The 19408-nt window shown below is 38.9% G+C and overlaps 2 protein-coding genes across 5 annotated transcripts in view; both read right to left on the reverse strand.

Moving 5' to 3' along the window:
• Positions 1–486: 486 nt before the first annotated feature.
• Positions 487–17004, reverse strand: LOC306968319 (signal transducer and activator of transcription 1-alpha/beta-like). Its single transcript, XM_079563662.1, has 24 exons — positions 16869–17004; positions 14129–14263; positions 13907–14051; positions 12966–13061; positions 10260–10331; positions 10092–10170; positions 9917–9999; positions 9694–9845; positions 8377–8538; positions 8211–8303; positions 8073–8132; positions 7977–8006; positions 7804–7894; positions 7206–7250; positions 7047–7130; positions 5437–5538; positions 5224–5359; positions 3805–3845; positions 3621–3697; positions 3255–3394; positions 3012–3191; positions 1671–1728; positions 1538–1601; positions 487–643 (listed from the first exon to the last, which is right to left on the reverse strand). Exons 2-24 carry the CDS (start codon positions 14254–14256, stop codon positions 503–505), a joined length of 2259 nt encoding a protein of 752 aa, XP_079419788.1. The 5' UTR covers positions 14257–14263; positions 16869–17004; the 3' UTR covers positions 487–502.
• A 1350-nt stretch (positions 17005–18354) lies between these two features.
• stat4 (signal transducer and activator of transcription 4) overlaps positions 18355–19408 on the reverse strand; it is a 38352-nt gene continuing 37298 nt past the window's right edge. For 2 of the 4 annotated variants that reach the window (XM_079563415.1, XM_079563414.1), the window contains exons 22-23: positions 18663–18777; positions 18357–18587 (exon numbers count right to left, since the gene is read on the reverse strand). In XM_079563415.1, the coding sequence (XP_079419541.1) occupies positions 18564–18587; positions 18663–18777 (139 nt within the window). In that variant the 3' untranslated portion in view covers positions 18357–18563. Of the gene's footprint in view, positions 18588–18662; positions 18778–19408 lie in introns of all 4 variants that reach the window. The other 2 variants (XM_079563416.1, XM_079563417.1) reach the window with 2 other exon arrangements.

Here is a 19408-nt window from a genome sequence, read left to right on the forward strand (position 1 = left end):
GCCATAGTTTTAGGAATGGCTTGGGAACCACTAGCCTACTTACTGCAGGTCTACAGCTATACCGAGTGACGGGTTATAGGGACTATACTGGACATTTCTTTGTAATAACTCATAATCTCTGAATATCAAATGTGGAGACTAGCGAGGGCCGGCCGAAGGCCGGGTCTCAGCTAGTAGTGAAAGAAAATTCAATGCAGTTTTGAATAAAAAACTGTTCCTCTACTGACCTCTGGTGGCTAAAAGCAGCATTTTCTCTGGTACGACTACCTAGAACTGAGAAAATAGTTTATTCTTCAATCAGCATAAGATGGTTAATGTGTCATAAATATAATTTTATTGTATTTTATTTATCAAAATGGTTGAATATATGAACAATTGTGTATTGTTTATCAAAGCTAATACAAAGTTACATACAGTGTTTGCAATGGGCATCTGCTTCTCATATTGTGCATAAAATGAATCTAAAATACTTTTTTTTACTATAAAAACACAAAAACAAAATTCAAAAGTTATCCCCATTGTCATAACTGATCAGTAGTGGAAACATTTGTTCGATCGGTGGTAAAGAAGTGGAGAGTGTTGTGTCCAGAACATCAGGGAACCACTCCTGCAGCAGCTCCTCACTTGGAACGGAGAGAGGAGCCTGAAAAAGTACAGGAATTAATACTTTTTTATATTTGGTGTATATGATGTATTTAACTGGATGTTAGTTAGTGTCGATTAAGATGCTGGAAAGGTTACAGGAAGGGCACATCGAAGAGGCAGTCAGGTACAAATGTGAGAAGTGAAAATAAATGTTGAACTCTCATAGGGAAAAAAAATCATCGTGTGCTTTTTTTCCACAAACAATGAAAGAGGATTCTAAATTGATATGTGTAAGTCTAAGTTCATTCTTTAGTTTAAACTCTTAACCCCAAGCCTTAACCGAGTGCATTTTCTCCTGTTTAACTTTACCAAAATCCATTGTTCTTGAGCTGTTGCCGCTTTGTTGTCACTGTTCTGTTACTCTTTTATAACTTGGCTTTTTTGTGGCATATTCTTTGCTTTTTTTGGTTACTTTTTTATCATATTTTTTAAGCGTTTTTGTCACTTTTTTCCATTGCTTTTCTGTCACTTTTCTGTTATTCTGTTTTTTTCACTATGTTGTTCTTTTCTTGCGTTTTCATCCTTGTTCTCGTCTCATTCTTGTCGCTTTATTCAAGAAGCTTTTAGATTTGGGTGACCCCAAACTGGAGAAAATGTGCTCGGTTCAGGTGGGGGTTAAGATAGAAATATCATCCAAATTCTTTACAGGGATGAACAATTTGTCACATTACAACTACCATATTCTGCTAGTTCACACACAAAAAATGTCTATAAAAAAGCCTGTCTTGGGCTGGTTGTCGTGCCAACACTCGGCCACCCCGTACACAAAAAGTGTGAAAAGTGGAACAGAGAAGAGCTATTGTCATTGTGAACACATATGTAGAAGGATGCTGAGGTTAGAGCTGCCAGGAATTGTGAAGCTTGGAGTAAAAAAAACATATTATTTCCTCACCTGAAGGGGATCTTCTACATCCATCTGTGTCTCTCCTGGCGGCGATGGAGGAGGGGTGCAGCAGCTACATATGATAGATATGCAACAGTGAGCCAATGTACTGTATACGAACACCATTTTACATTTTACTTACTCTGAAACACTGATGAGTTGTCTGTTCACGTAGCCATCTTTATTAATAGGTGAGATTTCTGTGGAGGAGACATAAAGTTCATTAGGCAGGCTGCAGAAAATATTTTGTAATCCTATGTAGAGCTTTGGCTTCGAAAGAGTCGGGAAAGGTCTTGCTTTCTCTCTCTTTTGACAACATTATATTAAAGGAGCTATACCTGATTGTACAAAGAAACACTCATTTTTCAAATTGCTATTTTCTGGTCCAAACTCATCTCAAACTTTCCTAATGCATTTATCAAAATTCGTCACAGGGACTGAGTTTAAACCAGGTTTCACAACTTTCAGGAGGAAAACTGTGCCTTCACTGTAAAAAATGCCTGACATTTTATAACTGTTTAAAAGGCTTTAAAACCAGTGTTTTTTGGATAAATGTCTGCTTTTACTGTATATTAAAGGACAAAACAAATGCTATTCCAATAACAGAAAAAAAAAAAAAAATCAAGGATAGCTCCTTTAACCTCTTAACTCCCGCCTGAACCGAGAGCATCTTCTCCAGTTCAGCTTTACCCAAATCCTGTAGGCCATTTGAAAGATCTACAAAACTCATCTAAATGGATCTTTTTCCTCACATCATTTTTTTGTATTCAACTCATTTTTGTAATTTTTTTTTCTTCATTTTTTTTTTTTTCAAATTTTGTCACATTTTTGTCAATTTTTTGTGACATTTTTTGTCAATTTTTTGTGACATTTTTGGCACTTTTTCACTTTTTTTTGTCACATTTGTCATTGTTTTGTCCAATTTTGGTCATTTATTCGTCACTTTTTTGTCACATTTTCATCATTGTTTTCGTCTCAGTTCTGTCGCTATTTTCGCACCTTTTTTCCAGAAGCTTTTGGACTGGGGTAAAGCCAAACTGGAGAAAATGTGCTCGGTTCAGGTGGGAGTTAAGAGGTTAAGGGTAGTGGAGTGGTTGTCAAACAGGGGAATGGATACACTCGCTGCTTCAAGTGGTTCTCTACAACTCAAATCTTTATAATTTTACAGATTATATTTTTTGTTTTCTTATTGTATAGTCCTGGTTCAGTTTAGTCATGGTTTAGTCCTGTTATACACCAGGTTTTTGTTCTGCAGAGAACCTTTTCCATAGGTACAGATAGTTGGTGTGAAAAGTTGGAGAACCATTGCCCTGGTAGAAACCTTTTTGCCTATTCCAGTAACTTATGAATATACAGAAAATTGTTTAAATCAAACATTTACAGAAATCAAGCAAGCAACATTCAAAGTAGAGACAGCTATACTATTCACATTGATCTATTGATTGATTAAAAGTGAGCAGTGATGGTGGTCGGACGTCAGTACCTTGTTTGGTGTAGTATGGGCCGAATGCAGTGTCCTTGGGAATGTCCGGGTACAGGTAGACCAGAGGGTTCACGGTCTTCCTCTGCTGCGCTCTCAGGCTGTAGTGGTAAATAAGGTTGGGCAGAGACATGGCTGAAAGGTCCTTCTTTGTGTACGGCTTCACTGCATACACATTCACTTCTGCAAGACACACCTCAAGTCAAAACTGTTTCATTTAAATGTTTTATAATGAATATGACCCACCTCCATTGCTGCGCTCGACCCAGCTGAAGGTGATGGCGCCCTCTCTGTTGCTCTCACTGAAGCGCAGCAGGAAATTCCCACTTTGTTTGCTTTGTAAAAGCTGCCGAGTTTTGTCTTTGTTCACGAAACCCATGACACACCTGAGCCACATGCAAATAACATTACAATCAACAACATGGCTGATGAAAGGGAAGAAGATGTTGATGTTCAAAGGGAAAACATAGCCAGATTTCAGGGTGAGAGCATTTCTAAAACTGCAGCTCTTGTAAGGTGTTCATTCTGCAGGGGCCATTTTGGTTTATTAGCAACATCTAGTGGCTGAAACTTTGTGTTGACAACCCTGATTCCCACATGTTCTAATCTCACCCGTCTCGCCAAATTTCCTTCAAGTGTTTCTGAATCAAATCCAAGATGCCATTGATCCAAATCCAAGGTCCGTCGCTCTGTCATACAAGCACGAGAAACATATTTTTATAGAAGAAAAAACTAGTGATATTATGACAAATAATGCAGGTAACACACACACATATACAGTATATGAACTATATACCTTTGCAAATTTGTTCCAATGAACAAGATCATCTGGATCATCTGCAAAACAAACAAGAGCGCTCTCATTGTATCTGTACAGAATCATTGTAAATGTACAGTGCAACACTATTTGAAGGGAAAAGGGAACAATATGTTTCATTTGTTTTCTGAAAATGAATGTATAAATGACTGTGTGGTTCTCAATAGCAGTACATAGTATGTCTGATGAAGGGCATGTGGCCCGAAATGTTACACTGACTATAAATTGGGAGCTTTCACTGCTGTGCTAGCCTGGCCTTCGCCATCTGTAAACTCCGGTCAATTATAATTTGTACGTCTGGGGTTGATCTCAGTGGCTGCGCTACATCGGTTAAATTTCAACCGGCCATTCAGCGAGCGGAGGAGGCGGGTGTTGTAGTTTGGCAATGGTGGCGGAAGTGAAAGTAATGGAAGCTCTTCAATCTGAATATCCAGAATATCCAAATATCCAGAAATTAAAATTGATGCCTTGGAATGCGCAAGGAATGACCCCAAGAGCAAACCTGATCGCTGCTTTACTCACTCGGGCGCATTACATACATCACGACCAAACGCTAGCGAAAATCAGATCCAATCATTTCAAAGGAGTTCACCCCTCCCACCTGATAACGGAGCTCAACTGTGAAAGTCCAGACTCTTGTACGAAATGTAATGAGTATGAGGGTAAAACCAGGCCAGTGCTGTCACTTTAAATCTCAATAGTAACTCATTCATTCAGTTACACACTAAGTACTGCCAGATCAAGTCAATCAGATCTGTAACAACATCTAAGATCTACTGACTGAAACATGATAAGTATTTATAAATAAAGAATAACCTAAAAATTGAAGAGCAGAAAACCCTGCGATAAAAGCAACTCATGCACCACTGAAAAACACCTGGGTATAATATCATTACAGCAGCTTTTAATTGGCCCGTGGCAAATTCTAGAAACATAATTTAAAAAAAAAAAAAAAAAAATGTTTGCTTTAATTGAATATATATGAAATGCATTAAAATCCATTAATAGAAAGCTTTAAGCATGTTCAATTAAAAAGCATCAGGGTTTCCCACTGATACATTAGTTTGTACTAAAAAAAAGCTGTATCCTGTGTATAATAACCGGAATTTTCTTTTCATAGCAACATAATAGCCAAAAATAGTTATTATTTAATGCTTAGAATGCACCTTAATTAAAAAGATGGGCGCTCTTTCCCACCACAGTCCCCTTGAAATTTGTAGGAAACACTTAGCATAGTTAACATTTTATTTTATTTGCCAAATTTAATACAATAGAGGACGTTATATATCTGACCTTGACTGAGTCCAGCCCAGTTGTTTGTATTATTTCCTGTATGTGGCCCTCAGTGAATAAAGTTTGGACACGCCTGCATTACAGGGATGGTCAGACAGAACATACCTACGACTTTGAGTTTGAGCTCGTCGAGTTGGTTCTGGTTGAGCTCTCTGTCTCCAGCTGAAAGGAACTGCCAGCTCAGGGCCTGGGACAGCTGCTCCCAGGGGAGAGGAGGGGGCTCCACGAACGCAGACAGGCTCTGTGGAAACCAATCCACAGAAAATAGCAATGACTCCTCGTTGTTCAGAGACTATAAAGTCCTGCTCTTGTCCTCACCGTGGGTTGAGTGGCTGAGAGCAGGCTGTACCACATGACAGAGGCCCACGCACTGGGGACCTGAGCGGTGCTGCACACGACCACCACCGGCAGAGAACTGGCCTGGGACATACAGAGAAGGCAATAGCTTTATCCATTTGGTCTTTGTTTATTATTAGAAGAAAGAACATGCGTACCGGCAATATGATTCATTCATAAAGTGGACTACAGGAACCATACACATCCTCTATTTACTCAGTCAAAGTTGCTCAAATTAGAAGGATATTGGGGAATTTCTAACAGCTCAAATCATGTATAAGGCTGTAAAAACATGTTGCCAAATAATATACAATAATGATGTAACCGCATTTTTACCAGTTCGGCTTTACCTAAATCTAAAAGCTTTGAGGCTGGAGCTTGCAACCTATAAACCAGAGTAACAGACCTACAAAACTGATCTAAATTGATCTTTTTCCTGGCTTTGTTGCCCTGTGGTCGTCGTCACTTTTTAGACGTTCTTTTTTCATCTCATTTTTGCCACTTTCTTGTTGCACTTTCATCGCTTTTGTTGTCACTTTGTCGGGACATTCTTGTCACAGTTTTGTTGCTCTTTTGTGACCTTTTCATCACTTTTTCGTCCCACTTTCATCGGTTTATTTTGGCGCTTTTTCAACAGCATTTTCATCCTCGTTTTCTTCTCGTTTTTGACGCTATATTGACGGGTTTTTTTTTCAGAAGCTTTTAGATTTGGGTAATATCAAATTGGAGAGAATGTGCTCGGTTCAGCTGGGGGTTTAGAGGTTAAGAATAGAGAAGGGGGATATCTGTTTTAGGGACCAAAATAACTTTGAAAACCAACAAATTACAACAAACAGGAACACATTTTGTGTTTCCCATTGCAGTGTAAAGCTGTGGAATAACGTGTGAGGAGATAAAAACTGCATAATTCATATTTAAAGGGGGGTATTATGCAAAATCGACTTTTTCAAGCTTTACATCGTGTTATTATGTCATTCCCTCATTAAAAACATGTGTTGCCTTGGCACATTCACGTATTTTTGAGTGATCTGTAAAAACTCTGATGGCGGCCATTTTAGGGATAGGTTTGCCTGAGTCCTCCTAGGAACGCCCCCACCTCCTGGAGACGCCTCCGAGCTTTCGTCACCAGCCGAGTAACCAACCACTGCTCCTCAGCAGAACCCCCTCCCCACTGATGCCACAGACAGTGTGTGGAGGGGGCGTGTCGGAAAGGGTCAGAGGTTCTTAAAGAGACAGAGGCCTATTTCAAGACATTCACTACAGCCATTTTGAGAGAGCAATTTTATACAAGGCAGTTATTCTAATTTACTGCATTTACAGACCAACAGAAGGTTTGGTCATCATTGTTGTGTGATATAGACTGGTGCTATGTGATTGAAAAAAGCATGACACCCAGAATATGATGACATGAGGGCGTGTTCCTAGATGGTTTTGTTTCGCTTCATTACCTTTTGATATCAGGATATATATGAAAATTGTAATGCAGCTGATTTCCTTTTTTGAGAGAGCAGGGGTGGGATTTAAAAAGTTTTACATTTCTTCTCACTCCTTTTTGAGCAGTACTGTTGCTTGATTTAAATACAAACACCCACCTCAATGTGACACTCTAATCCAGCCAGCTGAAGAGTGGTGACGAATTTAATCATATGTAGTTCTTCTGTGACTCCAATGGGGCTCTAAAAACAAATGCTTTAATAATCTAGATAATTTAATAATGTTAAAATGTGTTATGAGAATCACAAACTTCTCACCTCATTTGACCCGTTCACTCTTGATTTGCTTCCTTTCTTGATTGACTGCAAAACAATAAAACTTCTTAGTTACTGACAAACCAAACCCATTTTAACCTCTTAACTCCCGCCTGAACCGAGAGGATCTTTTTCCTCACGTCATCAGATTTTTTTTCCATCATTTTTTTGTTGGGTATTCAACTCATTTTTGTAACTTTTTTGTCATTTTTGTCACATTTTTGTCACATTTTTGTCACATTTTTTTAATCAATTTTTTGTCATTTTTTTGACACATTTTTGTCAATTTTTTGTCTTATTTTTGTACTTTTTTTGTCACATTTTTGTCATTTTTTTGTCAATTTTTTGTCAATTTCTTGTCAATTTCTTGTGACATTTTTGTGACTTTTTCGCCACTTTTTCATACATTTCGTCACTTTTTGGTCAATGTTTTCTCCCTTTTTTTTCACATTTCCATCATTGTTTTCGTCTCAGTTTTGTTGCTATTTTCACAGCTTTTTTCCAGAAGCTTTTGGACTGGGGTCAAGCCAAACTGGAGAAAATGTGCTCGGTTCAGGTGGAAGTTAAGGGGTTAATCCATTTATTTTGCATCGTGAGGTACCAGATGTCCAAACTCCGCCACCAGGCCTCCGTTTGGTGTGCAGACGTCCAGGAGTTTACTGGTGTTTTCTGAAAACACAAACTGACGAAACCTTGAAGCAAAAAGAAGAATTTACAATCCAATTCATTCATACATGATTTCATTTGTGTTGAAGTACTTTACATTTCACACACCCTTTCATCGTCTTTACTTCTTCGACATCCCTAAAACGAAACAGTGAATTCAAATTTCATAATAAATCCTGTGCATAGCGTGGACTTTGTACTTACTTGTCAAATACAGGCTTGACTTTGAGCAGGCACTTAAATAATGGCAGATTTACTAAAAACCTGCAAAAAAACTTAAATTAGTGCAACTGGAACTGTGAGTGTAACACGGGAGAAACTCTTCCCAGTGATGTGTCTCACCTGAGCGTCACTGTGAACCCCACTGTGAGCTTCAAAATGCAGGGTCTGTGGGTCAAACTGGACATTGTGGGCTGTTTCTCCACCACCAGAGCGCTAGACGATAAAAAGGTTAGTATTTAATATATATGTGTGTGTGTAAAAGTACATGTGCACAGTCTGTGTGTACTTCTGCAGCAGCTTGGTGAGCAGCGCGGTGGTGAAGGTGTTGATTTGCTGGAGGACCTCAGTCATGTTGGACACGTCGCTGGTCTGGGCTCCGCTGCTTTGCTCCTGGAGTTTCTGCAGCTGTTGGATGATCTGCAGCAACATCTCCCCCACCGAACTGAACCTAAAAGAGACAGGCAGTCTTTGTTAATGCTAATAGACCCCCAACTCATTAACATAACAATGAACATAATTTCTGTTGCAAAACATTTCATATCTAGTTTACTGATGTCTGTTTGGATTCTATATTTTGATATTTGGCTTGATTTGACCAAAATATGCTGATTTCAATCAAAAATACATCAAATTCAATGTCATGCATTTAAATCATCTCGCGACCCCCACCTCCGTCTCCCTAGAGGAGTGATGCCTGTTGCCTCCTCCTCCTCTTCTCTACAGGTCAGTTAGGAAGTAGTTAAGAAAAGGAGCCTCAATGCTAACTATCATAGCCACTTTAGCATAGGGACCTCTGGTGCTAACTAACCGATGATTAGGAGCTATGTGCCATCCCATAAGCCACCGCACCGCCAATCCCCCCACCCCCCTGGGCCCCAACCCCAAATTCTGCACAAGCCAAACTTTATAAAAGTGGCAAAATATATGTTGGAGTCATCACAGCTCAGTCACATGTCACTGTTTTAAAGATAGTCAGTAAATGGCTTAAATGAAGGCAGTTTGTGCTTTTGCTTTCCTTTAGTAGAAACTTAAACCGCATGGCTAATTTGCTACTGTAGCTTTATGAAACAGAGGTTGAGATGAAACAAGGCTAAAGGGAAATGTGATGGCTCATCTGGATCTTTCTTTTTTTCTCTCCTTAAATGTCTTTATTTGGACACTATGTTGTGCATATGCAATACAGTAGGTGGCGGCATGTGCTTTTGTTTGCCTGCAGTCTGCCAATAACCTGAAAGAAGAAGAACAGCAGCTGTTGGTGATATCACTTCCCCTGGGTAAGGATGGTCGAATTGTGCAAATGCTGCTGAAGCAAAAGTTCACTAACTGCATAGAGATCTAACAGTTGACCCCATGAAAGGTTAAGGAGGAGCTAGAGTTAGGACACAGAGCCTATAATTTGCTGGTTTCAGACACGGCCTGGGTGAGTGGTGTGTGAGCAAGTGGTTGGTGACGATCAGAGGGTCCATGGGCGCAGACGTGTCTAGCTGCACTTCTGTCAATCTACCACAAGGGCAGCTGTGGCCACATACATGCAGCATTACCACCGCTGAGGGTATTGTGAAAACCTTTATAGAAATAATGGTGAGTGTGTGCGGTCACTCACCATTTCTCTAGTTGGTCCAGACTTGTGTTGACTGGTTTTCCGATGCAGGACATTTGCTGCCGGCGTTTCCACTCGGACAGCTCCTCAGAAACCAGAGTCTGAACGAGCTGAGTAGCGAGATTCACCGATCTCACAATCTGGTCCACCACCACCTGGAACAATGGCACAAACATGAGTGAAGCCAGCTCAGCCACTTTATTTAACACTTTAGCTCTAATTTGACCTGTTTAGTTTGCGTGATGAAGTTGCCTTGTTTCAGACACTCCTGTTGCACAATTTCATTAGAGAGTCCGTTCACTTTTTTAACTGTGGAAATGGCATAAAACATCAATGTAAGAAAAAGAAACAACAGAAACAACACATCAGTCCTTCATAACTTTACTACTGGATCACCGCACCTTGGCTTTCCCACGTCCTCTGTATGTACGTCAGCTTTTCATTCAGAGCCTCCAGTGACTTGATTTCCCGCTCTGTCTCCTTCACAGACACAAATATTAGCCTCAATATTAACTCAACAAACAAATATCATCCCAGAAGTTACTTGTCAAAAAGAATGTTGTATTTACCCAAGTCTGTCTAATCAATTCTTTCACTTTGTTGTCCAGATCTTTTTGCTTTTGTTCCTGAATGCAGCAATCCTAGACAATAGAAACAATGATGTCAAATTTCAATAGAAGAAACCAGTATTTTGTTTATAATGTTAAGTATAGCTCCTTAATACAGGGGTGTCAAACTCATTTGGATTGTGGGCCGAAATCCAGCTTCCTCGCCGGGTTGTGGACCGCATATAATGTAAACAGGAAAATACTAATTAGAAATGTTTTCCCAATAAATGAATAATAATGAGCTGTGATTTTAAAATAGTCCTGATTTGGTCAAAACCCCGACAGGACTGTAATAAATAATAATAATAACTAGAAATGCTGCTGCGCCATTGCAATTGACTGCGGAATTGCGGGAAGCGAATGCAGAAATTGCATAAACTGTTCAAATTGCATAAATTGCTTGATTTGCATAATCTATTTTGCATAAACTGGTAAAATGCATAAAATGTCATGTTGCATAAACTGTATAAACTGCATAAACTGGTAAAATGCATGAATGGGTTAATTTGCATAAATTATGTAAATTGCATAAACTCTTTAAAATTCATAAATCCTAAATGGCATAAACTCTTAAGTTGCATAAACGGTTTAAAATGCATAAACTGGTTAAATCCCATAAAGTGGTTACTTTGCATAAATTATTAATATTGCATAAACTTTTAAATTCCATAAACTGGTCAAACTGTTGAAAGTGCTTGATTGGCAGAAGCTGCACAAATGGCTGAAAGGCCTGGAGTCTCCCCATTGGCTGGATTCCCCCATACACACTAATGCAAAAATTTCAAACTCTTGTATAATAAAACTGGAAAACTGCAGAAGGCCGGAAAAACCATAAATTGCAGAAGTCCCAAAAGTAATAGCACCCTTCTCCTCAACATGCGGAACATTTTGATGCATAACGTGCATAAATTGCACAAAGCATGAAGGTGCTGAAAGCTCTAGAAAATCGGGAAAAAGATGGAAGAGGAATAATAACTAGAAATGCAATGGCTGCGCCATTGCGATTGACTGCGGAAATGCGGGAAGCGAATGCAGAAATTGCATAAACTCTTCAAATTGCATAATCAAATTTGCATAAACTGGTAAAATGCATAAAATGTCATGTTGCATAAACTGTATAAACTGTATAAAGTGGTAAAATGCATGAATGGGTTAATTTGCATAAATTATGTAAATTGCATAAACTCTTTAAAATTCATACATCCTAAATGGCATAAACTCTTAAGTTGCATAAATGCTTTAAAATGCATAACCTGGTTAAATCCCATAAAGTGGTTACTTTGCATAAATTGTTAATATTGCATAAACTTTTTAAATTCCATAAACTGGTCAAACTGTTGAAAGTGCTTGATTGGCAGAAGCTGCACAAATGGCTGAAAGGCCTGGCGTCTCCCCATTGGCTGGATTCCCCCATACACACCAATGCAAAAATTTCAAACTCTCGTATAAAAAAACTGGAAAACTGCAGAAGGCCAATTTTTTCTCAAAACCCACAAGTTGCATAAGCTGAACATGCACAAAGTGCAGAAATTGCATAAAATGCAGAAAAAAGTGCAGAAAAGCATGGATTTGCGGCAGCCCCATGATAAGTCAATGGGAAAAATCTCCGACATTTCGGCCGATTGCGGAAAAACCGTAAGTTGCAGAAGTCCCAAACGTAATAGCACCCTTCTCCTCAACATGCGGAACATTTTGATGCATAACTTGCATAAATTGCACAAAGCATGAAGGTGCTGAAAGCTCTAGAAAATCGGGAAAAAGATGGAAGAGGAATAATAATAAAGAACATGAAAACCAATAATTGACTGCGGAAGAATTCCGCAGTCAATCAATAATGGCCTACACTTGCATTGCGCTTCACAAGCCTATGTCACAAGTTTCTCAGGCCAGAGACACCGAACTCTGTGACTGGAGCAAAGCCGTAGTTGAAGTCAGCAAAATAAATGTGTCAGCCCTGAATGTCAACCTTGAAAAGGAGCAAGATTGCCTGATTAAATACTATTGCTGGGTGAAAATCTGGGTGCTGGGTGAAAATCACCCAAACATGCGCCTCTAGGAAAAAGTGTGTTTTGGATTAGGAAAACACTCAGATGACACAGATGTCATGTTCCAGCCATGTCCTAATGTGTAGAATGAGCCCAGACCTGTTCACCACAACAACAACTGCCTCTAAAATCCTGCACTGTCACTCAAAAAGGTGTTAATTCGGGTCCGAAGTGCCGTCATGCACGAGCTTAATATAGAAGGTGCAGTTACTCGTGTGACCTGAGGTGGCAGTAGTGAGTATAAAATTGCTAACTTGCATCTAGCCCCTTTAACTGGAACCTCAGCACAATTGATGTTTCTTTCCCAGGGTGAGGCCATGGAGGAGGCCGCTGCCCTGACTGGATTGTCACAGCTCTGTTTGCGATGTGGATTATCGTTTGCCTAGTGGTCCTGTCGGTCGGAGACATCAAAGATATTTACTTATTTGGACTCTTGATAACAGGGTCCCTGCTTATTAGATTAGGCGCTGCCCTGGATTATCAGAAATTTGTAAAGACAGCAGCTTGCACCCCGCTGCTGTCCGTTGACTCCTCTTTGGAATTGGGAGTGACCGAGGGATGGAATTACACCGGAAAGTGAAGACAATGGTGCCGTCAGGACGATGGTGTGTCGACAATTTACCTGATCTTTTAAACAAGACGCCAAAATGTGTTTTTCCTCTCTCAGGCATTCAGACAGGACCACAGCCAGATCCAGCGGACGAGTCTCAAAATGGTTCTGAAAGAAAGGAGTGTTGTTTACTCAAAAAAGCGATGCACATAATCAAACTGGACTAACATCTGCTGATTCCATAGTTCTTGTGGCCTGAAGACATGAAAGTATTTCATATATTAAGTTGCTACTACTACAACTACTCAGAGCCGTGGGAAGATATTTTAGTTAGGGGGTGCTGAGGGACAAAATGTACCCCCAAAATACTATTTCTGTGCATAAATCCTATTTATTAACCTCTTAACTCCCGCCTGAACCGAGAGCATTTTCTCCAGTTCAGCTTTACCCAAATCCTGTAGGCCAGTGTAACACCTCATTTGAAAGACCTACAAATTATTCACATTTTTTTGTCAAATTCTTATCACTTTTTTGTCAATTTTTTCTCAATTTTTCATCAAATTTTTGTCACTTTTTTTGTCCATTTTTTGTCAATTTTTGTCATTTTTTGTACATTTTTTGTACATTTTTTGTACATTTTTTGTACATTTTTTGTCACTTTTTCGTCAAATTATTCGCATTTTTTTGTCAAATTCTTATCACTTTTTTGGCCATTTTTTCGTCAATTTTTCGTCAATTTTTTGTCACTTTTTCGTCAATGTTTTCTCACTTTTTTCACATTTTCATCATTGTTTTCGTCTAGTTTTGTTGCTATTTTCACACCTTTTTTCCAGAAGCTTTTGGACTGGGGGTAAAGCTGGAGAAAATGTGCTCGGTTCAGGTGGGAGTTAAGGGGTCAATATTGCCTGCAGTTCTCAAAATATCCACCGGTGGTGCTGCAGCGCCCTCAGCACCATGGGTTCCCACGGCCTTGCAATTACTACAGGAAACAAGCGTATTTATATGTAACTGACCGACACGAAGTCTCTCATGGCGGAGTAGTCGGGCCCCATCAGGACATTGTTGGTGTGAACTGATTCATTTCTCAGTTCGTCCAGCTTTAACACAAGAGTCTGAAGAAGAGTCCTCGCTGTGGGTTCATCTGACGCTGCCACCTCCCTTCAAAATAACACTCGTAGTTGAAAAGACAGTTAACTTTCTATTTTATTTCGTAGTTTTTTTTTTTTATTTCATACCAGCTCTGGCTCTCTATCCAGTCGCTCAGGTAGTGTCGGATCTCTCTTGGAAATGTTCCCTCGTACAAGCGGCAAACTCGGCTCTGCATCGAAGACTCCATTGTCAGAAGCTCCTGCCACTGGGCCATGGTCTCACTGTGGATTTTAGTTTGCACAATGTTAGTGAAAGTAATTCTCACATGCATTTCATTCCTTTTTTTTCTGCGGGACACTGTTGCTCTCAAAGTAAACCTTACCGTGAAGCTGTCCAGGCTTTAAACACACACAGAAGCCCCACCTCAAGACATTTTTATTTATTATTTATTTATTTACGTTTATTTGAATAGGGGCAAGTATGTCACATAAACTCAAATCAGCAGGAGAGGGCAAGTATTTTGAGCTCCTGCAAAGGACACAGACCGATAACATTGGTCCTGTATGTCTAAATTACACCAAAAGTATTTCATCTCTTAACTCCCACCTGAACCGAGAAGATCTTTTTCCTCCCTCACGTCATCAGATTTTTTTTCCATCATTTTTTTGCTGGGTGTTCAACTCATTTTTGTAACTTTTTTGTCATTTTTCGTCACATTTTATTCATTTTTTCGTCAAATTTTTGAGATTTTTTTGGTCACATTTTTATCACATTTTTGTCATTTTTTTTGGTCATTTTTTATCAAATGTTTGTCATTTTTTCGTCACATTTTTGAGATTTTTTGGGTCAAATTTTTATCACATTTTTGTCATTTTTTATCAAATTTTTGTCATTTTTTTGTCACATTTTTGTCATTTTTTCGTCCATTTTTTGTCAATTTCTTGTGACATTTTTGTGACATTTTTGCCACTTTTTTGTCAATGTTTTCTCACTTTTTTGTCACATTTCCATCATTGTTTTCGTCTCAGTTTTGTTGCTATTTTCACAGCTTTTTTCCAGAAGCTTTTGGACTGGGGTAAAGCCAAATTGGAGAAAATGTGCTCGGTTCAGGTGGGAGTTAAGGGGTTAAAGGGACCATACGGAGTTTAAAAATGTTAAAGCTAAGTATGTTCCTCCCCCTACATGCTTCAGCCATGTCCTAATGTGTAGAATGAGCCCAGACCTGTTCACCACAACTGCCTCTAAAATCCTGCACTGTCACTCAGAAAGGTGTTAATTCGGGTCTGAAGTGCCGTCATGCACGAGCTTAATATAGAAGCTGCAGTTACACGTAAGACCTGAGGTGGCAGTAGTGAGCATAAAATGACTAACTTGCATCTAGCCCCTTTAAAATAAGATCCATTATGGGGCAAAGGATGCAGAATCAACCTCATAATCCAACAGTTGCATTTAAAGCAAAGCTCCAGATTTACCCATTAACCTCTTAACCCCCACCTGCACCGAGCAGTTAGGTGTGAAGAAAGTGACCAAAATATGATGAAAACACAACAACATAGCAGCAAAACATAGTCACCAAAAAGCCACGAAAGAGCGACAAAAACGTGCCATAAAAGCAACAATAACGCAATAAAAAAGTGACAAAAGAGCTCAGTCAGTCTGGAGGAGCTCGGAGTAGAGCTGCTGCTCCTCCATAGCAAACGGCAAGAGGAACCAGCTGAGGTGGTTTGGAAATCTTCATCTACCAAGACTTCCTTTTGGAATGCTTTTGTAAATGCTTTTATATTTCCATTGTTGTAGTTATTACTGCGGTAAAAACTAATAGGAATCCATTATAAAGATTAACTGTATGGTTTATCAGGTGTGACGTGATTAAAATGTGTAATATTAGTGTCTCTTTCATTTATGTTTATCTTAAAGACATAAAAACAAATCAAATACACAAAACTACTTCTCTTCTCCAGACCACAGGCCACACAAACAGCACTTTTCATTTTCACAGTGGACAAACAGTCTTCTATTCCATACCATTAACCTCTTACCACCCGCCTAAACCAAATGCATTCTGTCCTCTTTGGCTATTATGTAGGTCTGTGTAGCACCTCATTTGAAATTTATTTTTATTTTTTTCAATTTTTGTCACATTTTGGTCACATTTTTGTCACATTTTTGTCACTTTTTGGTTGAGTTTTTGTCACTTTTTGGTTGAATTTTTGTCACATTTTTGTTGAGTTTTTGTCACATTTTTGTTGAGTTTTTGTCACATTTTTGTTGAGTTTTTGTCATTTTTTGGTTGAGTTTTTGTCACATTTTTGTTGAATTTTTGTCACTTTTTTGTTGAGTTTTTGTCACATTTTTGTTGAGTTTTTGTCACATTTTTGTTGAGTTTTTGTCATTTTTTGGTTGAGTTTTTGTCACATTTTTGTTGAGTTTTTGTCACTTTTTTGTTGAGTTTTTGTCACATTTTTGTTGAGTTTTTGTCACATTTTTGTTGAGTTTTTGTCATTTTTTGGTTGAGTTTTTGTCACATTTTTGTTGAATTTTTGTCACTTTTTGGTTGAATTTTTGTCACTTTTTGGTTGAGTTTTTGTCACATTTTTGTTGAGTTTTTGTCACATTTTTGTTGAATTTTTGTCACTTTTTTGTTGCGTTTACATCCTTGTTTTCTTCTCATTTTTTGTGGCCGTTTTGGTGCTTTTTTCCCAAGAAGCTTTTTGATTAGGGTAAAGCCAAACTGGAGAAAATGGGATCCGTTCAGGTGGGAGTCAAGAGGTTAAAAAGCATTTTAGATCAGACTGCATATTGGAAAATCTGAAGAGTATCATTAAAAGAGTAAAAGCTAAATGTAATACAATTATATATAGGCCTACTTATCAAACAAATACTCACTTTAAAGTAGAAATAAGTTGCTTGAAGGACTGCGGCTCTTCTTTGGTGCTAGTCTGGTCAAAGTCTAAACAGAAAGTAACTTGAAGTCCTCACGCTCCAGCCTGAATAGAGAGAGGTGCGCGCGGGTCCTTATAAGTACAGCGCACGCCCACTGGTCACGTGATTATCCAGAAACAGCTGCACGAGGAGTCAAGTTCAATCAATGCAGCGGTCTCCACTTCCGCCTTCAAAATCAAACTCGCGCCTAAAAACTGCTAAACTGAGGCAGATTAAGGATAAAGTGGATGGTAAATAAGGCAGAAGTAAAGTTTTGTGCCAATATTATCAACATTCAGGGGGATGATTTATTTGTTTCAAGAACCAAGCCTATATGAAGTTATCCATTTGCATTAAAAAAAAAACACTTCCTGTTTTTTTATTTATTTTGTAGATGATATAATTCAGATTTAATGCCAGATTTAACCAATCTCATTTTCACCATTTTATTTATTTTATTGATTTTCAAAACCACAACCCAAAAAAAAAAAAAAAAAAAAACAGCCTCTGATTTGACTGAAGAGGTAGAATTTCCACGTCTGTGCCAAAGAGCCAAAAGCAGGTCAGTGTTCAATAAGCCCTTCCCTTTTCCTCTTTGATACCTTAGAGCAGTGGTTCCCAAAGTGGGGGCCGGGACCCCTCGGGGGGTCACGAGGCCTTGGGTGGGGGTCCCCAGATGATTTCAAAGTGAGACAAAAAGAAAAATGCTACTGTTTTTAGTATCTTTTTGAGTGTAAAACAGCCAATAAGTCCATTAAGTCCATTCAGTTATTCAAAAGAAATTGTTTAAATATATGCTAATTTTAAAATGTTTATCTGCCCTAAAGTAGCATAAGAGGCAATAACTTTATACAATGGGGTCCCGAGTTGTTCACGTGTCCATTTTTGGGGTCTCGGCCAGAAAAGTTTGGGAACCCCGGCCTTAGAGTATGATTTCCAAACTAGGTACCCCCATACAATTAAATACACATTTACCTAGACCTTGATATTGATTATTATTGTTATAATAATATAACTATAAAAGAAAAAATGCTTGAACATTTATTATTTTGTAATAATAGGCTAAATAGATGTGTCATGAGAAGTGTGCTGCATTCAAAGCCAGGGTTTTCAGGCACGTTGTAAAAGAGATACACGGTTGCCGGTTGCTACTTCAACATATAAACAAAAATCTCCCTGGGTAGTGTTTAGGTTTTCTGGGCCACTTCCTCGTTCCTGGGTGTGACTCTGTTTTCTCTGACTTAAACAAAGCGCTCTCCATGAGTCACGTGATTCTCCGCAAAAGGAATCAACCTTTGGGCTGGTGATTCTCCATAAACTCAATTACGTAACGATTACTTAGCGCTGTAAAGAATGAGGAAAACCTGTGTGAGGTTTTATAACACGGTCTGACGTTATCTCACACAGTCAAGCAGAATAATATTTATTTCAATATTTTAAATGGCACAAAATGCAATTACAAAATACAGTAGGAAGTAAGAAACAACACAAAAGCTGTAACACTATATCAGGCAAGACAGAACGAGGAATCCAAAAGGAAAAGCTTCACTGTCTTTAGTCTCGTCTCTGATGGTCGTCTTTCCTCAAGTTCACAGTAAACTTTACAAATGCAAGACTCGGCATCTGGCCACGGACGTTCATGGTTTAAAGGAGAGTGGTTTACTCCGAATATGGGGAAGTCATCTGTAAAATAAACAAAAAGGAGGATATTATATACATTGCTGCCCCACAGTACAGTCTGTGTGTGTACTGACTTACTGTGTCAATGTCGTCAAAACAGAGGTGTTCGTTGAGCAAGTCGAAGGCTCCGGGCGTCATGGGGGGCTCGGGGGACCGCACGGGAGTGGGCGTACTGTTCACACTGGAGCTGCTTCTAATGGACACAAAAAAAAAAAAATACTCATGATTTGTTATTGCAGAGACGATACAGAATGTCTGAGGCTGCACAATTCATCAGCAATTGACTGTTATTGCAAGAAGACGCCACAATATATCAGCTTTTGACTGAGATTTACTTTACAAACACTGCCTACAAAGAAAGCATGGTGTGCAAAAGTTTAGATTTAGTCATAATTTTATTAATATAGTTCCGTTCATGCCTTGTTTTGGTCAGGATTTTGTATTTGTTTAACCTCTTAACCTCCACGTCAACCGAGCACATTTTCTCCAGTTGGACTTTACCAAAAGGCATCAAAAGAGCGACAAAAAGCAGCAAAACAACTGACAAAAAAGTGATGAAAAAGCAACAAAAACACCACAAACACAACAAAAATGCACCATAACAGGCAACAAAAAACGTGACAAAACAGGTGACAAAAAGGCAACAAAAATACGACAAAAAAGAGGTGAAAACGATCAGATTTGTAGGTCTTAGCTTTCAAATGGGGCGTTACTCTGGCCTATAGTCTGCAAGCTTTTGCATTTGGGTAAAGCTGAACTGGTGAAAATGTGCTAATTTAACCCCTTAACTCCCACCTGAACCGAGCACATTTTCTCCAGTTTGG

Source organism: Gobius niger (assembly GCF_951799975.1).
Source record: "Gobius niger genome assembly, chromosome: 9".
NCBI classification, from domain to species: domain Eukaryota; kingdom Metazoa; phylum Chordata; class Actinopteri; order Gobiiformes; family Gobiidae; genus Gobius; species Gobius niger.